Genomic DNA, 25,117 nt, shown 5'->3' on the forward strand with positions numbered 1-25,117 from the left:
AGGTGCAACTCTCGCTCCTCTGAAACGGAAGGACTAGCCCACGGTCAGGGATAGTTGATGCAGCGATGGTGAGTAAGGAGAAAGTCTCCGGAAATGGTCGGAGAAGAGCAGAGGGGCATAGGTCAAAGCGGCAAGTTGGCGCCGGCCGTCACAAGACGCGAATTTCATCTGGAGAGTAGAAGAGGGGAGAAAGAAAGAGTCCAGAGCACAGAGGTATAGGGCAGGTGAGCAGAAACCAGCCTGTCGTTGACGTGAGCAAACCCGAGCGATCAGGAATGTCGTCGACCTTCTTTCAAAATGCCGTTGACGAAGTCATCGCAGCAGAGGCAAACGGGGGGCGGGGGGGGGGATTCAGGAGGAGGAGGAAGTGCAAAAGCTTCCTGTAGGGTTAGAGGCAGATGCTTGGAATTTAGAAAGTGTAAGAAAGTGGCTTAGCAGCAGAGAACAGAACAGAAAGGGAAAATGTAGAGAAGGAGCGAGTGAAAGGATGCCAGGTCCGCAGAGGAACGAGTTTTCCTCCATCCGCTCGACTCCCGGCAGCCCTTTCTATGACTCGCAATGAAAAAAGTTCGTTTTCGGGGGAAAAAAAAGGGGCACGGAGCGGGAGGGAGGACCGACCGGCCTGAGATAAGGACATAGAGAGTCAAAGGATGCAAAAGAGGAGGAAGAGGGTTGAGGAGCAGAATCGGAGATAGGTTGGGAGAAGGCTTTGACAAGGAAGAGATGATAGGAGGAAAGAGGAGAGAAGTAGCGGGGAGCAGAAGAGCCGAATGTTTGGACCGGCGCATTAACATCCGTAGCGGCCACTGGAAGTGTTGGATGATCAGCGACGAGGTGAAAAGGATACAAGTAGTGGTCGCGTAAACGACCCTGGCAGAGTCGGCAGCTACTGCCAATGAAGGATTAGACATGGAAAGAACACAACGCCATTCTCAACGTAAGTATGCATAGTACAAAGAACGTCAATACTTACGCACACTAACTGCAGACTTTAGTGAATGTAGCCGCGAAGACGCCTGTGCCTCACCTTCCACGAGCGCGCGGTGACGGTACAAAAGAGAGAGGCAGAGAGTGAAAGAAGGAGGCAGAGAGGAAATAGTCAAGGTTAACTTGGGAGGTTAAAGTCGCCCAAAACTGTGAGAGGTGAAAGCCGTCCTCAGGAAAGGAGCTTATCAGAGCATTCAAGCTCATTTGATGAAACCCGAGGGAACCAGGGCGATAAATTATAAGATGTTAGCTTGAAAGAGTGCTGTAACTGGACAAGCATGGAATCAAATGGAGCGATAGGACAAGAGGGTAGGGAGAAAGACAGAGAATGACCACTTGGGAAGATGAGGATCCCGGTGCCACCACCCCCTGACCAGAAGCTCTCGGGAGTGTGCGAGAAACACGTGGCGACAAAGAGAGAGCAGTTAGGAGTGGCAGTGTTATCTGTTTGGTGATCCATGCTTTCACTCAGTGCCAAGAAGTCGAGGACTGGAGGGAAGCAGTAGGCTGAGATGAACTCTGCCATGTTGGCCGCAGATCGGCAGTTCCAGAGGCTACCGAGAACCTGGAACTCCACGTGGGTCGTTGCGCGCTGGGACCACCAGTTAGGGTGCCGCGACCAGCGTGTGACGTTGAAGCGTTTGTATGTCTGTGCAGAGAGGAGAGAACACGGATAGACAGACACATATTGACAGGCTACAGAAGAGGCTACGCTAATGCAAAGGAGATTGGAATGACAAGTGACTACACGTCTCGAATGTTCAGAAAGTTAAGCTTACGTGCAAAAATCTTATTGACTAAAATGATTAAAATGATACAGTACTGCTAAGTAGGCTAGCTAGCAGTGGCTGCGTTGTTGACTTTGTTTGAAAGTGTAGCTTGGCCAGGTAACTGGCTAGAACAATTAGGCTTCTAAACATACACCAATGTCTTAGAACAAAGGAACAGCAAAAGACAACTATGTAGCTAGCTAACACTACACTATCAAATCGTTCCGTTGTAATGAATAGTTTCTACAGCTGCCTGCTATTCGGTGAAGTTGCTAGCTAGCAGTGTTAACGTTAGTTTAGCAGTGTTGACTAGCCATGTGACTTATAGAGAACGCAAGCGCAGCGGACGAAAATAGCTGGCTAGCTACCGAAATTACTCTAGACTGCACAGTTATCTTAGGATACAAAAGACAGCAAAGACAACTATTGTAGCTAGCTAACACTACCACTAATCAAGTCGTTCGTTGAGTTAATAGTTTCTACAGTGCTGCTATCGGTGGCTAAGCTGGCAATAGCTAGCCAGTGTTGCATACCTTACGTTACGTTAAAAAGGACGAAAAATAGCTGCTAGCTAACTAAAAATCGCCTCTAAACTACACCAATTATCTTTGATACAAAGACGGGCTATGTAGCTAGCTACGAATCAAACAAATCAAAACCGTTGTACTGTTAATGAAATGAGGTGTACTACCGTGGCGGGAATCACCGTGATGCGAAGTTCTATGGACCGTCTACGAACCCTCAGAATCTATGCGTGACTCCATTCCACCTGGGAGCAGGCCAGGCACGGACAGGACGGACTACCAAACAACACCGCACCACAAATAGTCTGAGACACCCGGAAATAAAACTCAGCTACGACATGCGAATCGGATCGCTACGAATCCTACAGCTGACCACCAAACCAAGCTCAGACCATCCATTTTTAAAACTCACTCCGCCATCAACCTCAGGCGTTACACGTCAAGCCAGTGCAGCTCAGCAGAAGAATAGAGGAAGTCTGTGTTCTGTTGCTGCTCCTCTGACGGCCAAGTGGCAATTTTGCGGCCTGGTCTGTTTTCCTCCGTTTGGCCTCCCCTCTCGAAGGCCTTGTTACTGTGTGTGTGGTATGTGTCGTGTGCTGTGTGTGTGTGTGTGTGTGTGTGTGTGTGTGTGTGTGTGTGTGTGTGTGTGTGTGTGTGTGTGGTGTGTGTGGTGTGTGTGTGTGTGTGTGTGTGTTGTGTGGTGTTGTGTGGTGTGTGTTGCGCGGGTGTTGCGTGCTGCGTGCGTCGTGCGTGTGAACCGCGGCTGAGACAGCATCCTGCCATCATTCCGTTCGTTGTAGCTGTGTAGTCAGAGCTTCACGTCAGTGTCGAGGTTAACCCCACAAACCTAGAGGCCAGGCCACAGATTTTCTGATAGGGAAGTCGAAGCTCGTTTGACTGGTTAAACCCAGTGAACTGTTCCAAGGGTTTGGTTTGGTCTCTGTGCTCCAGTAACAGCAGCAGGATAACAGCACCACAACACATCTAGTCCTGCCAGTGCTGGCTCCCTTTACGTGGGACAGGCAACTGCTATATTGGAGTTCTGGGCCCGTATTCATAAAGCATCTCAGTGCTTTATATATAATCATATTCATTATGATCTAAGAGGAAACATTTATCCTATATCAGCACTCTGATGCTGAGACTCTGAATATGAACCCTGGCCCATATTCTCTCTAGTTGGTTCACTGAATTAAACAGCAGTCTCCCTCGTCCGCATGCCAGCTACACATCATATATATGCCATTTAGCAGGCATTTTTATCGAAAGTGATTTCGTCATGCTTGCATACATTTTACGTACAGTGCTCCCAAGAATCAAACCCACTATTCTGGCATTGTAAGCGTCACGCTCTACCAGCTGAGCTGTAGGGCCACAGTCATGACCAAGTCATGAGCCCTCATTGTCAGCCCAAATAGAAACACTGTCTTCTCTTCCTCCCTTAGTCATTACTGGAACAAACATGGGAAAGTAACCATACCGCATAGCCACATACTGTACATGTCTGCCAAACCCTGAAACGGTGCTCTCTCTCTCTTCCTCCCGCCACTCTCTCTCTCTCTCTCTCTTTATTTTTCTCTCTTTCTCTCTCTCTCGTTCGCTCCCTCTCCATCCTAACCCTGGTGTATGCTACGTGGTTAAGTACTCTGCAATTTACTGGGCCTTATTGATAGTCCATCTAGTCCATCGTCCTTTTAAATGGTTTGCCTTTGACTTTGCATTTCCCCCAAAATTATCTCCCAACATCTGTGTCCTGTGGGAAAGGTATTTTGGGGTTTTGTTGCTGGAAAGAAACACTGTTGTTTTTGTTATTCTCTCTCTCGCTCTCTCTCGATTTCTCTCCCTTTCTTTTTTCTAAATTCTTCTTCTTGTGATACAGAGGGCTTGATAACGGCTGAGGGTCCAGAAATAGCATTGGCTGCAGCCTGTAGCTCACAACACACACAGGAAGTGACTGGGCGCCCCACCCAGCCTGTAGCCGACCGTACCTCAGGGGCAGAGCTTGCTCCAGGCTAGCCTGTACAGCAACCACACGCTCTAGCTAACTCCATTGTAGACTATAGCAGTCAGCCAAATGCTCTTAGGCCGTACCTCAGAGCCAGGGTTAGCTCTGTGCTATAGCCTAATGTTTGCCTGGCTACCCAGACTCCTTTCACGCCCACAGACATTCGTTTCTTCTCCGCAATGGGTCTGGATCTAAGTACCTCCCCGACCCTTCATCGAATGCGAACACATTCAGGGCTGTGTGATTGGTCCAGAAACGGATAGGTTGGGCCAGAGGCAGAACACACGTGGGTAAAGCATTGGCTTCGATACTCTGATTGGTTTGAGACGATCCAATCACTGTTGAATTTGTCTTGTGTACAACACCCCTCGTTCCCCTCGTCACCACAGACGATGAAAGTATGTAGTGAACGACAGAGCACCGTAAGAATTCAGTGTGAGTTGTCAGGCAAGCCTAATGTAGCCTACAGCAGCCAATCTCCCAAGCTAGCTTTGGGCTAGCCAATGTACAGCAGCCACTCTCTCTAGCTAGCTCTGGGCTAGCCATTGTACAGCAGCCACTCTGTCTAGCTAGCTCTGGGCTAGCCAATGTACAGCAGCCACTCTCCTAGCTTGCTCTGGGCTAGCCACATGTACAGCAGCCACTCTGCCTAGCCTAGCTCTGGGCTTAGCCAATGTATGGCAGCCACTCTTGCTCGACTAAGCCAATTTACAGCCTCTAGCCTGCTTCTGGGCTTAGCCATTCAGCAGCCACTCTGTCTAGCTTTATGCTCTGGCTAGCCATTGTACAAAGCAGCCACTCTGTCTAGCTAGCTCTGGGCTAGCCAATGTACAGCAGCCACTCTCTCTAGCTTGCTCTGGGCTATCCAATGTACAAAGCAGCCACACACTCCCATTCCAATTGGGAAACTTATAGACTTATAGCAAGGTACTTTGAGAGTCACTTATGTCTGTGATTGAAAGAATTTGTGTTGGTGAAGCAGCCCCCAGCCAGCCCAGCCAGGCCCAGCCCAGCCAGGTCAAACCAGCCCAGCCAGGCCCAGACCAAGCTGTAGTTCAGGCTGAGCAACATGCTTTATTGATTTGGGATCTGTGGTGAAGGAAGAGAAAGCCCCCGGCTCTTTCAGCCTTCATCAGAAGTGGCTGAGCACAGTGGGTGTGTTGTGTCCAGCCGGGTATGAGGGTCGAGGGGAGGCTGCGAGTGGGAACAAGGAGGCTCTTGTTCTGGTCTGGAGCTACAGACGGGAAAGGGGAAGGGGAGAGACGGGAAAGACGAGAGCTCTACGGTTCAGTCTGGACTGCAGTCTGGTGGAGTCAGTCACCAGTGTGTCCGACTCCAGCATGTACAGCTATTTGTCACTGTCCGTCTCCTCCATTTGTTTGTCTCCTTCTCTGTCACTCTGTCTTTGTCTGTCAGCCTCTCTCTTCCTCTCTCTCTCTCTCTCTCTCTCTCTCTCTCTCTCTCTCTCGTCTTGCATTCTCTCCCCTTTTCTCTTTCTTTCCCTATCTCTCTCTCTTTCGATTCTGACCTATTTTAAGAAGACCACCTTTGAGATATTAGACTAATGGACAGAAATAGTCGCAGGTCAACCGACAATTGGCTATGTCTGCTGCTCTGCTTTTAGGGGACACAAACATAGATTCGAGGCCTTTGGACATCTAGAGTATGTCTCAAGTCTCCAGGTGAAACATATGACGTACACGCCCGTACTTAGTCCCTTATGAGCCTCGCTCGCTGTCAGGGCTTCTCCTGGGGATGAAAACAAATGAACAAGGGAAGGAGAAAATGGAGTTAGACAAATTGGGAGGGAGGTCTTATAATCCTATCTATTAAGTCTGAAGTCAAAGTTAAGTCCCAAATGAGCCCAAAGCCAATCCTGGCTGACACACAGACACATGCAAGCAAGCGCACGCACACAGACACACACCCCATATGTTTTACTATCCTTGTGGGGACCCAAAATGTATTTACATTCAAAATCATTTTTTCCCTAAACCTAACCCTAACCTTAACTCCACCTTTAACCCCTAACCCTAATTCTAACCATTTACCTAATTCTAACCCTAAACCAAACCCTTAAACTAAGCTTAAAATAGCCTTTGTTCTTGTGGGGACTGTCTTTTACTATCCTTTAACCTCCTTGTGGTGACTTTGGAAGATTTCCGGTACCGACAAGGATAGTAATACAAGCCCAGACACACACACACACACACACATACATACAAACACACACACACATATACCCACACAACCACACACAACAACAACAGCAGGGGTTGGAGAGAGGGAGGGAAAGCTGCCTCCTTCCCTCTCTCCAACCCCTGCTGTTGTTGTTGTGTGTGGATGTGTGCGTATGCATGTGTGTCTGGGCTTGTATTACTATCCTCATTGGTTTGAAAAAAATTTAAGAAAAAGAGTTACAGACGTTAGCAGAGAACATGTCAACAAAGTATTTGAGAAGTCAGTTCCATGCTGCTTTCTCCCACTGTCCGGCACGTATTGCCTTTCAGGATTGCGTGCCGGTGTGAAGTTATGTTTCTCTCTCTGTTCTGTTTTGCAGCGACCATGAAGAAAGGCGGTCCAGGGTGGGGGGTGGAGAGAGCGGTGGTGTTCGGAGGGAATGGACAGATCACTCTAGCGAAGAGCACAACCACCACAACCTCTGGGGATGCGGTCACGTTTTCCGAGGGAAACCTCCTGCTCCAGGTATACAGTGTGTGTACTGTCTGTCTGTCTGTCTGTCTGTCTGTCTGTCTGTCTGTCTGTCTGTCTGTCTGTCTGTCTGTCTGTCTGTCTGTCTCTCTCTCCCCCCAGCCCTAGGCCTCTCTCTCTCTCTGTCCCCCTGGGGTTTACCTGAGGAAGCTTAGCTGACGTGAGGGGCAAGCACCGACCTGTCCCCCAGCTCACACACACTATATGACGGCTCTCATGCCCATCTACATGTAAAGAAACCAACCTCACTCCTTCCCCCTCCAGTTATACGAAAAGCTATTTGTTTTACGTCTTGACATGACCGAAACTCCTCCACCTCACGAGAGTTAGGGATTACTGTCTCACGTTATCAGCCTATATATCACGCATACTGTATACCATAGATATAGAAGCCCTGTATACAGTCTCGAACGAGGATGCCCGATTATAAACTCTTTGATATTTCGATATTCCTCCATAAAATGATAACCTCTCGTGAATGTATGTTCAATGCCAACAAAGGAGGGAAAAAGAGGAAGCGGATCCAACCACTTGTCTAAAGCACACATATAGAGTGCCACTTGTCTAAAGCACACATCTTCCTGGAGTAAACACCCAGAGTCCCTGCCCTCCTGACTAAATCCTGAGTTTGACTCTCTCATTTCATTACCCGTGAGGCAATGCCTCTGACAGCACTGTCCCATTTCTCATTGGGGGCTAATGCTAGGAGTGTTAGCCTGCTGTCACATTTCTCAGTGAGGGCTATGCTAGTTCTCATTAGCATTAGCTTTATTGCTAAAGATAATAATCGCCATCTCCAGGGAGGTCTCAACGCGGACCACACACACAGCACTATTCTCTCCAGTAGGGACTGGTCTAATGGAGGATGGTGCTAGACTGATTTATGACTGATTCTCTGCCTTGATAGTTTGGTAGTGCTGGGCAGTTTGTAGTTTAGTCTTAACTGTCTTCCCCAGTCACTGTCCTGGTGACTACAGTAAATCCACTAAACACCAGACAAAGATTCATGGGGATAGTTTTTTCACTATGTTTCACTATGTGGTTGATTCACCATGCAGAAAACTTGTTCAGTGCAATCTGGGAGCATATATTGTGAAGATGTTACAAACCACGTTATCGTCTTGTTGTCCTGTAGTCTTTTTCTGGAAATAATTAGAGTAGGTGGGTTAGAATCACTCACTATTACCCTCAAACACACACACAGTGGTGTAAAGTACTTAAGTAAAAATACTTTAAAGCACTACTTAAGTTGTTTTTTGGGGTATCTGTACTTTACTTTACTATTTATATTTTTGACTACTTTTACTTTTACTTCACTACATCCCTAAAGAAAATATAGTACTTTTTACTTCATACATTTTCCCTGACACCCAAAAGTAGTCATTACATTTTTAATGCTTAGCAGAATAGGAAAATGGTCCAATTTACGCACTTATCAAGAGAACATCCCTGGTCATCCCTACTGCCTCTGATCTGGAGAACTCCCTAAACACAAATGCTTCGTTTGTAACACAAATGCTTCATTTGTAAAAATGTTTTTACATTTAACCTTAATTTAACTAGGCAAGTCAGTTAAGAAAAAACTCTTATTTACAACGACGGCCTACACCGGCCAAACCAAGACCACACTGGGGGGGAAATTGTGCGCCACCCTATTGGACTCCCAATCACAGCTGGGTGTGATAAAGCCTGGATTTGAACCAGGGACTGCAGTGACACCTCTTGCACTGAAATGCAGTACCTTAGACCACTGCGCCACTCGGGAGCCCCAGAGAGACTCAATGATGTCTGGTTTGCTTAATATAAGCAATTTAAAATTACTTGTACTTTAGATACTTAAGTATATTTTTGCAATTACATGTACTTTTGATACTTAAGTATATTTAAAACCAAATACTTTTAGACTTTTACTCAAGTAGTTCACTTTTACTTGAGTCATTTTCTATTAAGGTATCTTTTACGTTTACTCAACTATGACAATTGGGTACTTTTTCCAATACTTTGGCCTGTATTCCTAAACCTTAGCTAATGTCTGTGTTTTAAATGCTGAAAATTTGCAACAGCTTCCAGTAAATCCAGATAGGCCCTTTATTGTGATACCAAAATGCAGGACCTCTCGCACTCTGTCTGTCTGTCTGTCTGTCTGTCTGTCTGTCTGTCTGTCTGTCTGTCTGTCTGTCTGTCTGTCTCTCTCCTTCTCTGCTTCTTCTGTCTCTCTCTCTTCTCTCTCTCTCTCTTCTCTCTCTCTCTCTCTCTGTCTCGTCTCTCTCGCTCTCTCTCTCTCTCTCTCTCTCTCTCTCTCTCTCTCTCTCTCTCTCTCTCTCTCTCTCTCTCTCTCTCTCTCTGTCGTCTCTCTCTCTCTCTCTCTACACACACACACACACACACACACTTGGTGGTCTATTGTTTACAAGGTCCAGGATCCTGTGCGTGACAAGAAGCTATATTCCCCCCTGCTCCGTTGTATTGTCACATTTAACACCTGAACAACGGAATGGCTAATTACATGGGATGTTTACCCAAACCTGAACAAACACATACACACACACACACCATGGCTACTTCTCCCTCCTTCAACAGCCGACCAGAATTCCTCCTCTAATTTAATTTGACTCGCTTATTGCCCCTTATCATTCACTACGTCTCGGAATTCATTCTTCTTTCTTTCAGTTTAAGTTTATTTGCCCATCTTCATGTCAAATAACGAAGTGTGTCTTGTTTGACGTGTGAAGTATGAACATATGTTAACTTCATAATAATATATTACTATTAAGTTCATAAATAGTAAGTTCATAGTGTTTATTTTTGTCTGACTGTGCCTCTCTGTGTCTCTAGGCCCTGAACGGTTTTGTGCTGGTGGTCACGGCGGAGGGATACGTGTTCTACTCCTCTCCTACTGTTCAGGACTACCTAGGCTTCCACCAGGTAAAATAGGGCCTTTTGATCCACGCTGACTGACACACAGACCCACATTATGCATATACTGCTTATAAATGTGTTATGTATGGGTTATTCAAGACCCTATGTAGGTACATTTCAAGTCACCTCATAGCAGCCGCATCACCTAGCTAGCTGATGGTATCCAACATGTCAGCTTATAGTAGCCGTATCACCTAGCTAGCTAATGGTATCATACATGTCATCTCATAGCATCCAATATCACCTAGCTAGCTGATGGTATCCAACATGTCAGCTTATAGTAGCCGTATCACCTAGCTAGCTAATGGTATCATACATGTCAGCTTATAGTAGCCGTATCACCTAGCTAGCTAATGGTATCATACAGGTCACCTCATAGCAGCCCATATCAACTACCTAGCTAATTACGCCATCATATATATACACTAAAGAGAAATGTCAATATTGTCACAGTTGAATAATTTGCTGGCCAGCTGACCTTGTRGGACATTCTAATGTGACGCCTCAACTTAGATCATCCCCATAGCATATCAGTCATAACTGAAGTAGCAAGGCTATAATCGGAAGCAGAAGTGCATGGAGTTGAGATTCTTATGGCCTTGGCTCTCCATCCCATCACAGACATTTATACAGACCACGTTTAAATGGATGTGTTTATAAGTCAGAAGTTCATCGACAAACAAACTCCAAACTCTCGTTCCGTGCACACACACACACATCATTCCCAGAGAGAGACCTTGACTGAGGCCAAGTACACGTTTTTAGGAAGCCTAAGGGAGAAAAGGGAAAAGAGAACGAGCATCTAATCACACAGCTCTCTCTCCGTCAGACCTACGTTCTCGGCGGTTTTTTCATGGCGGAGCCATTAATGGATCGAAGGGAATGGGAAAACACATGAGTCATGTGTGCTGGGAACAATAAAGTGTAGCGTGACTGCCGCTTGGCACATTGGGCCCAGAAGCACTGCTTGCCCTCTGTGCAGGCGGTCCGGTACGGCATCCCGGTAAAATTCTATGATTAGGCCCATAAGCGTGTGCACACATAGGACGTCCCGTACTGGGAAGAAATTAAATTTACGTTCACCCCTGCTTACAGTACACACACACACACACACACACACACACACACACACGGTGCATGGCCAGGTCACTAGCCTAAAGACAGACGTTACACTGCAAGAGAGAGGCTCTAATGAATATGTTTTTTAATACGTTGATGACTCATGCTCCAAACAACACACACGTACGCACACACACCCACAGAGAGTCCTCTTGGAATATGGTGGTTGTTTGTGTCTCTGCACCTGGTGAGCTTTGCTCTTTAACGAGAGATGTACAACCCATCCCACTCCTTTCCCCTTCCCACAAAACATTGAAAGAAGCAGACAGTGGAGTATTAAGGCTTCCAAACCACTAGAGGGCAGCACCTGTTAGTTCGTATTCCCAGGAGACATTTGGAAATGACTGAATCTCATGCACTTCATATATTCCTCTCMAGTCTGTACTGTAGTTGTTGTATATCGTTTTTTACACTCTTGTCTCCCTCTTTGTCCTGTCTCCCACAGTCAGATGTGGTGCACCAGAGTGTGTTTGAGTTGATCCACACGGACGACAGGGCCTTGTTCAGACGTCAGCTCCACTTCGCCCTTAACCCCAACCAGTTTGATACAGAGCCAGGGACAACAGAGAGTGAGTAATACACTAGTCTGCTATGTTAGTACTCACACCCTGGTTTTCGACTGCCTAAGCCATGGGTGTCGAACTCATTACACGGAGGGCCGAGTGTCAGCGGGTTTTGGGTTTTTCCTTTCAATTAAGACCTAGACAACCAGGTGAAGGGAGTTCCTTACTAATTAGTGACCTTAATTCAGCAATGACGGACACTCGGCCCTCCGTGGAATGACTTTGACACGTGGACTAAGCCAACCTTTGTGGAAAGATTTGATATTAATTGAAAAAACGTTTTGTATAGTTAGCTGAATATACAGGATAATAAACAGGCGGCCTCGCTGTTAAAAGCATTGGGCCAGTAACTGAAAGGTCACTGGTTCGAATCCCAGAGACAACTTCGTGAAACATGTGCCCTTGAGCAAGGCACTTAACCCTAATTGCTCGTGTAAGTTACTCTGGATAAGAGTGTCTAATAAATGACTAAAATATCAAATATATTTAAACATACATGTGTCTGTACCGTAACTGTGTGTACTGTAGGCTTGCAGCCTAACAACAGCAGTGACATCACCAGCAACATCGTGAGCTACAACCCGCAGCACGTTCCTCCTGAGAACTCCTCCTTCCTGGAGAGGAACTTCGTCTGTCGCTTCCGCTGTCTCCTCGACAACTCCTCTGGCTTCCTGGTACAGTAAAACTAACAGTCCAACCCCACACGTCAAGAGGCCTAACGTCTACAGATTCACTTTGTATTAGTAGTAGTGGTTAAAATACCTTTGCCTCCACAGAATGAGGCAATACGCAAAACAAAAACTTACCTTGGTGTAGTTGTATTTATGATTTCTGTTTATCCTCATGTGATCACACAGATTGAGAAGTCCCTTACCTTTCCTCCTCYTTTCCCTGTGTCTCAACTCCAGGCCCTAAACTTCAATGGGCGTCTGAAGTACCTCCATGGCCAGAACAAGATGTCAGATGACGGGACCATAGACCATCCCCAGCTGGCCCTGTTCGTGGTGGCTACCCCCATCCAGACCCCCTCTATCCTGGAGATCAGGACCAAGACACTTATATTCCAGACCAAACACAAGCTGGACTTCACCCCCATGAATGTTGATACACGGTAACACTCCCATCCAGTGTTATTATTAAAGTACACTACAGTATGTGCACATCCCTTAGTGGATTCGGCAATTTCAGCCACACCCGTTGCTGACAAGTGTATAAAATCGTGCACATCGCCATGCAATCTCCATAGACAAACATTGGTAGTAGAATGGCCCGTACTGAAGAGCTCAGTGACTTTCAACAAGTCAGTTCGTCAAATTTCTGCCCCAGTCAACTGTAAGTGCTGTTATTGTGAAGTGGAAACGTCTAGGAACAACAAAGGATTAGCTGCAAAGTAGTAGGCCACACAAGCTCACAGAACGGGACCGTTGAGTGCTGAAGCGCGCAGGCCAAAAAAATCACCTGTCCTCAGTTGCAACACACACTACCGAGTTCTAAACTGCCTCTGGAAGCAACGTCAGCACAATAACTGTTCGTCGGGAGCTTCATGAAATGGGTTTCCATGGCCGAGCAGCCGTACACAAGCCTAAGCTTGCCACCATTGGTCTCTGGAGCAGAGGAAATGCGTTCTCTGGAGTGATGGATCACGCTTCACCATCTGGCAGTTCGACGGATGAATCTCGGTTTGGCGGATGCCAGGAGAACACTACCTGCCCCAATGCATAGTGCCAACTGTAAAGTTTGGTGGAGGAGGCATAATGGTCTGGAGCTGTTTGTCATGTCTTGGGCTAGGCCCCTTAGTTCCAGTYAAGAGAGTTCTTAACGCTACATCATACAGTGGCATTCTAGGCAATTCTGTGCTTCCAACGTTGTGACAACAGCTTGGGGAAGGCCCTTTCCTGACATGACAATGTCTCCGTGCACAAGGCGAGGTCAATACAGAAATAGTTTGTCGAGATCGATGTGGAAGAACTTGACTGGCCTGCACAGAGCCCTGACCTTAACCCCATCGAACACCTTTGGGATGAATTGGAACGCTGACTGCGAGCCAGGCCTAATCGGCCAATATCACTGCCCGACCTCACTAATGCTCTTGTGTCTGAATGCAAGCAAGTCCCTGCAGCAATGTTCCAAGATCTAGTGGAAAGCCTTCCCATAAGAGTAGAGGTTGTTATAGCAGTAAAGGGGGGGACCAACTCCATATTAACGCCCATGATTTTGAAATGAGATGTTCGACAAGCGGGTGTCCACATACTTTTGGCCACGTAGTGTATATCTAACTTAAGATGACGTTATTCCTTTGTGTGCATTATAACATTGACATTCATTTCTAAATGATTTATAAGCATTTGTGATGACTTATTCATGAACGTTACTATGAATAGTAACCACAAACTGTAGAGAACCGAAAAAAAACMGAGTAATTAGCGAGTGTTTTCTGATGTTATTCCTCCTGTGCGTTATTTTGTGTCAGAGGGAAGGTGGTTCTGGGCTACACTGAGCTGGAGTTGTGTATGAGAGGCTCTGGATACCAGTTCATCCACGCTGCTGACATGATGTACTGTGCCGACAATCATGTCAGAAGTAAGTCGTTATCACGTTTCCCAATTAATATTACAACTTTCCTCTTTGGATGTTTGAATTAACTAACGAGTGATTGAACGGACGAATGAATGAATGACTGAACTAACGAATGGATTAAACCACGAATGAATGAAATTAACAAAAACGAATGAGTTCTCTGTATTTGCTGTACCCGTCCCTGTTGTTGACAGTTCCCTCGTGTCTGTTTCCCTCCTTAGTGATAAAGACAGGTGAGAGTGGTCTGACTGTGTTTAGGCTCCTGGCCAAGAATGGTGTGTGGATCTGGGTTCAGGCTAATGCCAGACTGATCTACAAGGGAGGGAGGCCCGACTTCATCATGGTCAGACAGAGACCGTTATCGTGAGTAGAGTCATCATCTGGACAATCCAATCCAAGATTACTCTGCTCTGTACTCTGCTGTACTCTATTCTATTTTGTTRTAACACTCTCCTTTTTATTCCTCAAGAAATAAGGAGGGTGAGGAGCAGCTTCGCCAGCGGAGACTCCAGCTGCCCTTTAACTTCGCCACTGGGGAAGCTGTTCTCTACGAGGTGGGCCCCTCTCTGGACGTAGCTGACATTCCAACCCAGAGCAAGGGCCCTAAGATCAGGAAGATGGARGAAGAAATGGCCCTGGACCCCGACTCAATGCTGGGCTCCATGCTGAGGCAGGACCAGTCCGTCTATATGCAGGTACAGCAATTTACTCTGTTTTACCGTATTCCCTATATTATGCACTATGTTTGACCAGGGCCAATAGGTCTCTAGTATACTATGTAGGGAATAGGTTGCCATTTTGAACACTGACAATGTGTCACATAATCCCGTAAGGGATGGGTCGCTAAGGATGACTTGACACGAACAGTATTTTATTAATTGAATATATTTATTCATTCATACAGACCAGCCCCAGCGAGCCCTCCAGCGATCCCCCCAACCCTCAGGAGCTATGCTCCTGGGAAGACCAGGCCTTCAGCAACAGCCACGCAATGGCCAACGTGCCTGGTGATTCCTGGCAGTCCCAACTCCACACTATGCCCAAGCCGGACGCGGGCATCAGGGAGGAGTCCACTGTCCAGGACCTGATGGAAACACTGCAGCAGATCATCGGGGACAACAGCCTGTGTTCAAGGTTTGACTTCTACTATGAAATAAATAATAGAAATGAATAAAAAACAATAGTAGATTATAAAATTGAAAGGTGAAAGTAGTTGCTTTGTCTAGCAACACTATCATGACTATAGCAAATACGTAGGTTTTGTGTGTCAGAGTGCAGTATTTATTTAGTTGCACAGCACAAACGTTTGTTAGCACGTATCTCACACTGGCTTTAGCCACAGAGGGAGCAGGCCTGCCTAGGCAAGTGTAGGGGGGTTGCCTAGCAACATGTGCCTGGAGGGAGTCAACTTCCGCATAGCGCCACAAATTAGTGAATTTGTGAAAAAATACGATTTCAGCTAATAGGGAGAAGTATGTAACTATTTACATATAATGAAAATGTGGGTACATTTGTGGACAGAACTTACTCAACCTTTATTTTTTTTTACTTCTTCAACTACCGCAACATGTTTTCCTCACTAACAAACTTCTAAACTTCTTCCACTAGATGCATCATCATACTTCTCTCTCCAAATGATAACCTAAAACATGTCTAATTCCTTATGAGTAAAAGTATAGTAGTCTTAGTGTAATTATTTGTGATTAAATATGTGCCCCACAGTCCAAAGTAATGAGGTTGACATAGTCCATCAAAGTAATCAGACCAGATATTTTAATAAATTGAACTTCGAATATATTTCACCGCTTCACTTAAGTAAAATGTTTAAACTTCTTGTACTACCACAAAAATACTTTCAAAGAGCTAAAACAAGTCACACAATTTTTGTTAATGGAAAATTACCCTCTATTTTCTATTATTTATTGTATATATTTCAAAAAATGATGTGAAGCACATTGTATTGTATTGCTATACTGTAGCTTGTATGAAATGTGCTATACAAATAAAGTTGGATTTGAATTTATTGCAGCCTGGAAGTGAACCTTATCTGATCTTATCTTGTTGCAGCCTGGATGTGGACCCCACAGAGCTGAAGGACTGGGAGAACACTCTGCTGAAGATGAGCTCCAGCAACTGTGAGATGTCCGAGGACCTTGATGACATCCTCAACCATGACATCCTGTCATATGTGGAGGAACATCTCTTCAAGGAGAACGGAGGACTCAAGATGCCCGAGCATCTGGGCTCAATGCTGGGGTCCGTCAGTGTCAACAACACCATCCTGGAGGTCCCAGAGTGTCTTACAAATGTCGACCTGCAGGGGAATACCATGATGCCTGGAGGAAAGGGCTTCAACTGGGGTGTTGATCCCCAGCAGAACCAGTTGCTTGGGATGGGAGGCTTGAGTGCGGCTGAAACAGTGAGTAACGTTCGGGGCATGATGAAGCTGACGCACATGGGCTCTCAGATGGGATTGAACGGCCCCACACTCCAGCAGGCTTCCTCCAGGAACACCTTTGCCCAATCCCTGGGAAAGAACCTGGGCCTGGAGAGCAACGCTAACCCTCTGGCCTTTAACCCTTCCCTGACTGGCTCCTGTGCCCAGGTGCGGCAGAACCAAGCCAAAGGTAGACAGCAAGGCCTCCAGGCCTCTCAGATCCTGTCCAGCCCTGGTAACGGGCTGGCGTCTTATTCCCTGAGACAACAGATGCAGTCAGGCCTTGCCAATCGGAGCTCTGCCACTCAGGTCATCCCTGCTGCTATGGGTCTGCCAATCCAGAGCCAGCTGCTGGGGTGGAACATGAATGATCAGCTAATGAGATTCCAGGACCAGAGCTCCATAAGCCAATCAGATCCCTTTGCAGTGCCCGGTCAGGAAACCATGTGGATGCCCTTGCCCTCCTCCATGCCCAATACCAACATGGGGGCCGACACCCTGTTGGAAACCTTTTCCCAGAATATTTCAAATCAACCAAAAGACGTCATTCTAGATCCCAACCCGGCTAGCTGCCTACAAGGACACTTTTCCCTGCAGCCCCAGCAACAGCAGCAGCAGAAAATGCTGCCCACGATGTTACAACAACAAAATGGACACCAACACAATGTCATGGGCAGCTTTTATAACAACCAAGTGTCTGACTTCCAAATTGCTCCCCAGCTCCCCCCTCCTCTCGTCTCTTCCAACAGCTGCATGTTCAGCAGCACCAACCCCCCCCCGGTTCCTGTCAACAGGGTCTGTTTAAACCCCAACACGGCCCTTGGTTCCCTGGTCCCATCCTCCTGTCAGAGGGCCACGGCCCCCCTCCACGACCACAGTCCCACCCAGGCCTCCTGCTACTTCCAGAGGAACTCCAGCGGGCCCATCGTGGGGTCCTCGGCAATTCCACAAGGTGACACCAACATCAGCCCTCTGTCCTGTCAGGTGGGGCCTGGTCTAACCCCCGGGGGCCTCACACCAGACAGCCTGCTGGTCCAGCAGCAGTACCTCAACTGCAACGGGCAGACACAGGTAATACAGGCACCAGTATTTTAATGTAACCTTTATTTTAATAGATTGTCCCATTGAGGTAAAAATACCTATTTTTCAAGGGAGACTTGTTTCGTTATTACAACCAGATTACAGTGTTTCTAATTGCACCAGTGTTTAGGGTTTTACTATTAGGACAATTATTACGAGCCACGAAGGGGCCTTTGGGAAGAAGGTATCTGTTTCATATTTGTCTTTGACGTATATTGAAGCATTTAGAGCTAATTACTCTGTTGTATGTACTTATACACAAATGTGAAGATTTTCTTTGTCCATTGTTGGTGGTTTCTTTGAGAAGGGTATAATGAGGATTTTAAAAGCACTCAAACAAGCACAATTTGCTGTGGGTTGCATGCATTACATCATCCCCTTGTCTTTCTGATCTGTTGTGGCTAACTTCTTTCTAATTGGTCCATTATTTACCATCCAGGTCACAAACTGTCCAATGGAGGAAAACATGTCGTTCCAGTTCCCGCCCCTGCCCCTCCCCAACGGAACCCCATACTTCTCAGAGAACAATCAAACCAACTGTTGCGACTTCTAGAAGGTTCTACAAGGAGGAAYAACCCGCCTTTTCCGCGGCAGAATGGAATTTGTTAAGATACTGATGATGAGCCATCTTCGCTAAACAAATAAATACACGGACACATACAGACTCACACAGCCAGGTGCCTTTGGGGATTCTACCACCACAATGCCTTACTTCACCAAGGAGACTGGCCAAGATGGCTTCCTTCATTTTTCTTCTATGCGTCTCAAATTGAATGTTTGGATGCAAGATACAAGGCGTTTGGACCAGAGGGTCGTGTGGCTTATTTTTCTTCTGCAACCAGACTGACTGTCACTGGAGCTCCTCCTTGACTTGCTTTCACCTTGGGTGTGCATGCCCTGGTTAAAAGCAGTGCACTATATAGGGAATAGAGTGCCATTTGGGACGTACACTCACGTCTGGTGGATGTGGAGGAAAGACAGAATATATTTATTGGTTGTTTTMAGTTGTGCCCCCCGTTTGAATTGTGCCTCATTGTGCCTCTAAAGAATTGCCAGAAGATTTTGGAAAGGAAAGACGAAAGATAATGAAGTAAGCAGTAATAGGGAAAAAGAGATAACACGTTGAATGAGATTCCTGGGATTACTTTTAAGTTGTTTTTTAAAATCCTGAAATGCATTTGAATATATAGGATCTAGACGAAGGTGAGATAGTCGATGCCCGGTAAATTGACTACAGTATGACCATACGGGCAAGAAGAAGAGTGTTAGCATTTGGAAAATGCTAAATATGTTGGCATATGATATTATGGACAGGATGGATATCGTTACGTACTGTACAATATGTATGTATGAATGATATACAGTTTAAGCTGTATCGAATGCTATTCCCCAGCAATCATAATACTTCAATGGCCTGAATGAAAATTGAAAAACAGTTTCCCTTGTGATGACCTTTGAGACTTGCCACATGTTCTTGCATCACAAACCATGTTCCATTTTGATATCAGCCTTTTATTACAACAAGATATGTTAATCAGAATGTAATGACAACAACAACAAAAATACATTTATTTACTCAGCTTTGTTTAGTTTTTTGAAAAAAATGCATCTTTTGTATTTTTATAAGCATTTAACCAAAACCATAAATATGTAATTGAGCCAGTTTTTTCTTTTCTGATATTTTGTGAAGTGTCCCACTGGGCACACAATGGTTGAATAAARGTTGTTTCCACGTCATTTCAATGAAATTGTTGAACCAACTTGGAATAAACGTTGAATTGATGTCTGTGCCCAGTGGGATTCCTGTGCAGCTGCAGTTTTATTTGCTTCTATTGTGRTTCTATTGATACAAAACACCCAAGAAGGGGAGGTGCCTTGCTAAAGTATTCATGCAGAAATGCAWCAGATAGTTTAAGTGCCTCATTTGCATAAATATGCAGATAGGAAACCAATTAACCAGTCATGGAAAAGCATATAATCACCAGTCAATTTGAAAAGAAAAAGTAGAGCCACTGTTCAAACTGCATTGTTGATATGCCTATGTGGGAATATCTTTCACTTTCATTTCCTTCATTAATTATTTTATTGCCCTGCAGTTCTACAGGGAAGTAATACAGTATTGGCAGCTACAGTTCCAGAATGATCAATGATCCAATTCAATGTGGATTATTCAATGTATTCTAGGGGGATCGGGTGCTTTCAAAAATCGTACAAAAATACAGAATCGATAATGAACACCATAAGTGTCAATATTGAACGTATATTTGTCTGTATTCTTGTCTGCATGCTTCTGCACAATGTAGGCACTATAACTATTGCACTGAGGCCAAGGCGCCTTTCTATATGCAGTACCATTTTAATGTGTACATACTATTTTTCATTTGTATTTTTAAGTAATGTGGCCTTTATAAGATTCACACCTATTATTATACACTATTTTATACGTAATGTTTTCTGCACACAAAACAGTTCATGTCTCTAAAACCTTTTTTGACCTGTTTCCTCAGAACAGTATTGATAAATATACACCTTGTGGCTTTTGTTGTTGTTGTTTTTCTGCATCTAACAATGTGTCAGCCATGGCGCTTACGTCTCAATTATACTTCATCTCCACATTATTAAAGAGGTTTAATGACTTTTCACAGGTTTGTCTGTTCTTATCAGAATCACTTTTACTCGACAAGTACATTTACATGTATCAGGAATTGTTTGCGGACACCGGCCGCAAAACCTAAACCTATAGGGGAGYGTCTGGGTGGGCATCTGTCCGCGGTGGCGGCTCTGGCGCGGGACGTGGACCCCACTCCACCATAGTCATTGCCCTCTTCATTGGCCTCTTTAGAGCGGCGACCCTCGCCTCCGACCTTGGACCGAGGACCCTAATAAAAGGCCCCACTGGACTGAGGAGCGCCTCTGGACTGAGGGGCAGCTCCGGACTGAGGGGCAGCTCCGGACTGAGGGGCAGCTCCGGACGGAGGGGCAGCTCCGGACGGAGGGGGCGGCTCAGGCGGCGCTGGACAGGAGGACAGCTCAGGCGGCGCTGGACAGACGGGCGGCTCAGGCGGCGCTGGACAGGAGGGAGACTCTGACAGTGCTGGACAGACGGGAGCACCTGGAGGAAGGAAACGGAGAGACAGCCTGGTGCGTGGGGCTGCCACCGAAGGTCTGGTGCGTGGAGGAGGCACRGGATAGACCGGACCGTGGAGGCTCACTGGAGGTCTCGAGCACCGAGCCTGCCCAACCCTACCTGGCCGAATGCTCCCTGTAGCCAGGCCAGTGCGGGGTGGAATAGCCCGCACTGGGCTGTGCTGGCGAACCGGGGACACCATGCGTAGGGCTGGTGCCATGTACCCCGGCCCGAGGAGACGCACTGGAGACCAGATGCGCTGAGCCGGCTTCATGGCACCTGGCTCGATGCCCACTCTAGCCCGGCCGATACGAGGCACTGCTATGTACCGCACCGGGCTATGCCTGCGCACCGGGCTATGCCTGCTCACGGCATAACACGGTGCCTGCCCGGTCCCTCTCTCTCCACGGTAAGCACAGGGAGCTGGCCCAGGTCTCCTATCTGACTTAGCCACACTCCCCGTGTGCCRCCCCCCAAGACATTTTTGGGGCTGCTTCTCTGTCTTCCAGCCGCGCTTTCGTGCTGCTTCCTCATACCACCGCCTCTTGGCTTTAGCTGCCTCCAGCTCTTCCCGAGGACGGCGATATTCTCCAGCCTGTGCCKAGGGTCCCTTGCCGTCCAGAATCTCCTCCCAGGCCCAGGAGTCCTGCGATCGCTGCTGCTGCCCGTTACAACAAACAAAAACAATACCGACAAAATGAACGAAGACGAAACAGTTCCGTAACGTGAACACAAACACAGGAACAGGAACAATCACCCACAACCCACAATACAAAACAGGCTACCTAAATATGGTTCCCAATCAGAGACAACGACTAACACCTGATTGAGAACCATATCAGGCCAAACACATAGAAACAGACAAACTAGACATACAACATAGAATGCCCACTCATATCACACCCTGACCAAACAAAACATAGAAACAAACAACGCAAACTATGGTCAGGGCGTGACAGCGGCAGAGAAGTCAGGCGCAGGAGAGCAAAGACTGTGTTACAACGGTGCAGTTTAATAATAAAAATCACCGTGAACAAAAACAAATAAATACAATGGGACGAAACCCTTTGCACGCCAGACGTAACGTGCACAAACTCTTACAATCAACAATTCAGGATAAGGACATGGGGGGAACAGAGGGTTAAATATACAACATGTAATTGATGGAATTGAAACCAGATGTGAGGGAAGACAAGACAAAACCAATGGATAATGAAAGGTGGATCGGCGATGGCTAGAAGGCCGGTGACGTCGACCGCCGAACGCCGCCCGAAATAGGAGAGGGACCGACTTCGGCGGAAGTCGTGACAACCGCGGGRCAATTCTTTCTTGAGCGGATGGTCAGGTGGCCAGAAAATAATAAAAAATATATTTTTAGACTGCAAATTTACCGCAAGAAGCCTAAACAGATATAGTATTTGACTAAAACATAATCATTTCAAACCTTGATTACATTTGGGAACATTGTCCTGCATAGGGTGCTGTCTTTCGGATGGGATGTTAAAACATTTGTCCTGACTCTGTGGTGATTCAAAATTCCATTGCGCTTATTGTAAGAATAGGGGTATTCATCCCGGTGTCAAGGCTAAATTCCCAACCTGGCCACATTCCATCATGGCCACCTAACCATCCCCCTCATTCCTAATTGGCATACATCACTCCTCACCTCTTCACCTGATACCTGATGTGTGGTGAGCGTTCTGACACAAAAATGGTCGCTGTGCATCACTGAGGTGGGTGCTACAAATTTCCCCTTATTATGTAAAGCACTTTGAGTAGCTCAGTTGGTAGAAAAGTGCTATATAAATCAAATAAATAATTATTAATTATTAATTATTTGTTTATGATCACATACAGTATGTCTCTCTACTATACATGGGAATACTTGGGAACACATTTTTTTGAAAATTAAAATCACTTGGAGCTGATTTCCTGTTGTTTTATTCCAACAAGGATAATTTAAACAACAAAAAAATTTGCTAAGAAAACTTAGGGGACCAAATATAACCACCCACGGGCCGCCAGTTGGGGTACCCTGTTCAAMATGTTACCTCGAATCACACACCATACAACAATGATCAAATATTTATAATGGCTCTATGTATTATATCCAGGAATCCCAAATTTTATGTAAGGACTGTGGGCTACCTTGCATATCATATGTTATTTTTTCTAGTGGCATACAAGAACTGACCTCATTAATCCATTGAGTGATATTGGGAGGTACCTCATCGTTCCACTTAAAAGTTATACATCTTTTGGCATCAGTCATAGCTAAACTAAAGAAATTATTAATTCCCTGAGAGGTGAGTTGTAAATCGTATATAGATCACCAAGTATCGTCATCATGGAAGTTAGATGTACTTCCTTATGAAGGACTTTGTGTAAAATACTTTCAATCTCCAGCTACCATTGTTCAAATTCAGAGCAGGCCAATGTCCTGTGTAATAGAGAGCCTGTCTCTGTTTTACAGCGAGGGCAGTGTGGGGACAAGTCTTTTTTTAAAGAGGTTCATTCTTTCAGGTGTAATATAAGCTCTATGAATGAATTTGTACTGACAAAGCTTGTATCTTGTGTTAATGCAAACTCTCTGGGATTGCTCATTCATTTCAGACCATTGATCTTCTGTGATGGCCGTAGGGATGAGGTTCTTAGTGTGGAATGCGGTGTTTGGTTTTTGGTTTGGTTTTCACCAGACATAATGGGACCCATAATGGGACTCATCTTGCCCAAAAAGTTGACGCAGGTTTGCCAAAAAGCACCTGGAAGCACCTGGATGATCATCAAGACACTTGGAAGAATGTTCTATTGACAGATGAGTCAAAAGTATAAACTTGGTCTCAGACCTGTTGTAAATGTAGTATTGAGTGAAATTGGGATATAGTGGGACAAATAAGTATCCTGCCCCATATGTCGATGAACATCATTCCATACCTTTACAGATTGACGTAAGAATGGGGTTTCCAGTAAACATCTTAATATTCTTGGGAGTAAAGCAATATGGAACATATTACATACTGTATCTTGTACTTTTAGAATATGCCCTTAAATCTGAGTCCATGTAGGAGGGTTAATCTCAATTAACCAGAGAAATAGTCATCTAATATGTGCTTTAGATATTGGAAGGACCTCACTCTTAGACCAGTTAATTGTGTAACCAGAGAAAGTACTGAGATAATCAATCACATGCAACAGCACCCTCAGTGATGTGTCTGGTTTTGTGAGAAATACTAGGATACAAAGAAATCTTGTGCACTATATCTCCCACTGAAAATCCTGTGATGCAAGAGTTCTCTTGAATCTTTTGTCAATGGTTCCTAAACCAAAACAAACAACATGGGGGAAAGAGGACACCCTTGTCTCGTACTACGACCAATAGGGAAGCAGAGCAGACACCATTTAATTTGTGCTCACTCTGGCTTTTTGTGTGTCATATAAAAGCTTAACACAGTTACTGAAATATGCACCAAAATGTAAATGCTCCAAAACCTTGAAGAGATAGTTCCATTCAACACGATCAAGGGCATTCTCTGCGTCAAGTGATACTACAACTGCGGGTTCATCTGACTGTCTTGCTTCGGATAAGATATGAGTTATTAAGTTATTAATGACATTCTATCTTTAATGGACCCTTGTCATTGTTAATCAATGTTCGTAGGTACCCTTCCAGCCTGAATGTGATGGCTTTAGCAATCAATTTCAAATCAACATTAATGAATGAGATTGTGCGATAAGAAGACGGCATAATGTGGTCTTTTTCCGGTTTACAGATCAATGAAATCAAGGCCTCTTGTAGAGTTGGAGGCAACATACCCTTGTCAATAATATGTTGATGCATTTCCATTAATGCATCTATTAATTGTTGTTGAATTTTTTTGGTTTAATTCTACAGTGAAACCATCATGAGCCTTCCTGACTGAAGGCTTATGTGACTCCTTTTCACCCTAGAGGTGAATGATATTATCTGTCTTCTCAGGTATGCCTGAGGGCCCTCATGATTCCCACAGGATAGGGGGAGAGGGAGCAGTCMGAGTATTTATTTCCAATAATTATTTTATCTGTAAAGACATTAATTTTTCAAAGATGTATGTTATGTTATGCTATGTTATGTTACGTTATGCTATGTTAATTTATGCCATGATATGTTATCTGTGAAAGTAGAAGTAGTAGTTTGCCCCAACAACTTATGAAACGGTGTTATGTCATATTCATTTTGGTCACTAGAGGGGGCATACTCACATAACATTACCACAAGCCCTCTGGTGTTATACAAAAGAGAGATAATATCATGTTTGCA

General features: G+C 45.4%; 1 protein-coding gene across 1 annotated transcript in view; it reads left to right on the plus strand.

Annotated features, from left to right (window-relative positions):
* The window catches only part of LOC111953937 (aryl hydrocarbon receptor), an 83,489-nt gene extending 63,154 nt beyond the window's left edge, over positions 1-20,335 (plus strand). The window contains exons 3-13 of the mRNA XM_023973421.2: positions 6,847-6,992; positions 9,834-9,923; positions 11,482-11,605; positions 12,128-12,273; positions 12,508-12,710; positions 14,070-14,179; positions 14,398-14,539; positions 14,646-14,871; positions 15,081-15,310; positions 16,244-17,684; positions 18,133-20,335. Of these exons, the coding sequence (XP_023829189.1) occupies positions 6,847-6,992; positions 9,834-9,923; positions 11,482-11,605; positions 12,128-12,273; positions 12,508-12,710; positions 14,070-14,179; positions 14,398-14,539; positions 14,646-14,871; positions 15,081-15,310; positions 16,244-17,684; positions 18,133-18,246 (2,972 nt within the window). The 3' untranslated portion in view covers positions 18,247-20,335. The remainder of the gene's footprint in view (positions 1-6,846; positions 6,993-9,833; positions 9,924-11,481; positions 11,606-12,127; positions 12,274-12,507; positions 12,711-14,069; positions 14,180-14,397; positions 14,540-14,645; positions 14,872-15,080; positions 15,311-16,243; positions 17,685-18,132) is intronic.
* The last annotated feature ends 4,782 nt before the right edge of the window (positions 20,336-25,117 follow it).

The sequence above is a fragment of the Salvelinus sp. IW2-2015 genome, linkage group LG27 (genome assembly GCF_002910315.2).
Source record: "Salvelinus sp. IW2-2015 linkage group LG27, ASM291031v2, whole genome shotgun sequence".
In the NCBI taxonomy this organism is placed as follows: domain Eukaryota; kingdom Metazoa; phylum Chordata; class Actinopteri; order Salmoniformes; family Salmonidae; genus Salvelinus; species Salvelinus sp. IW2-2015.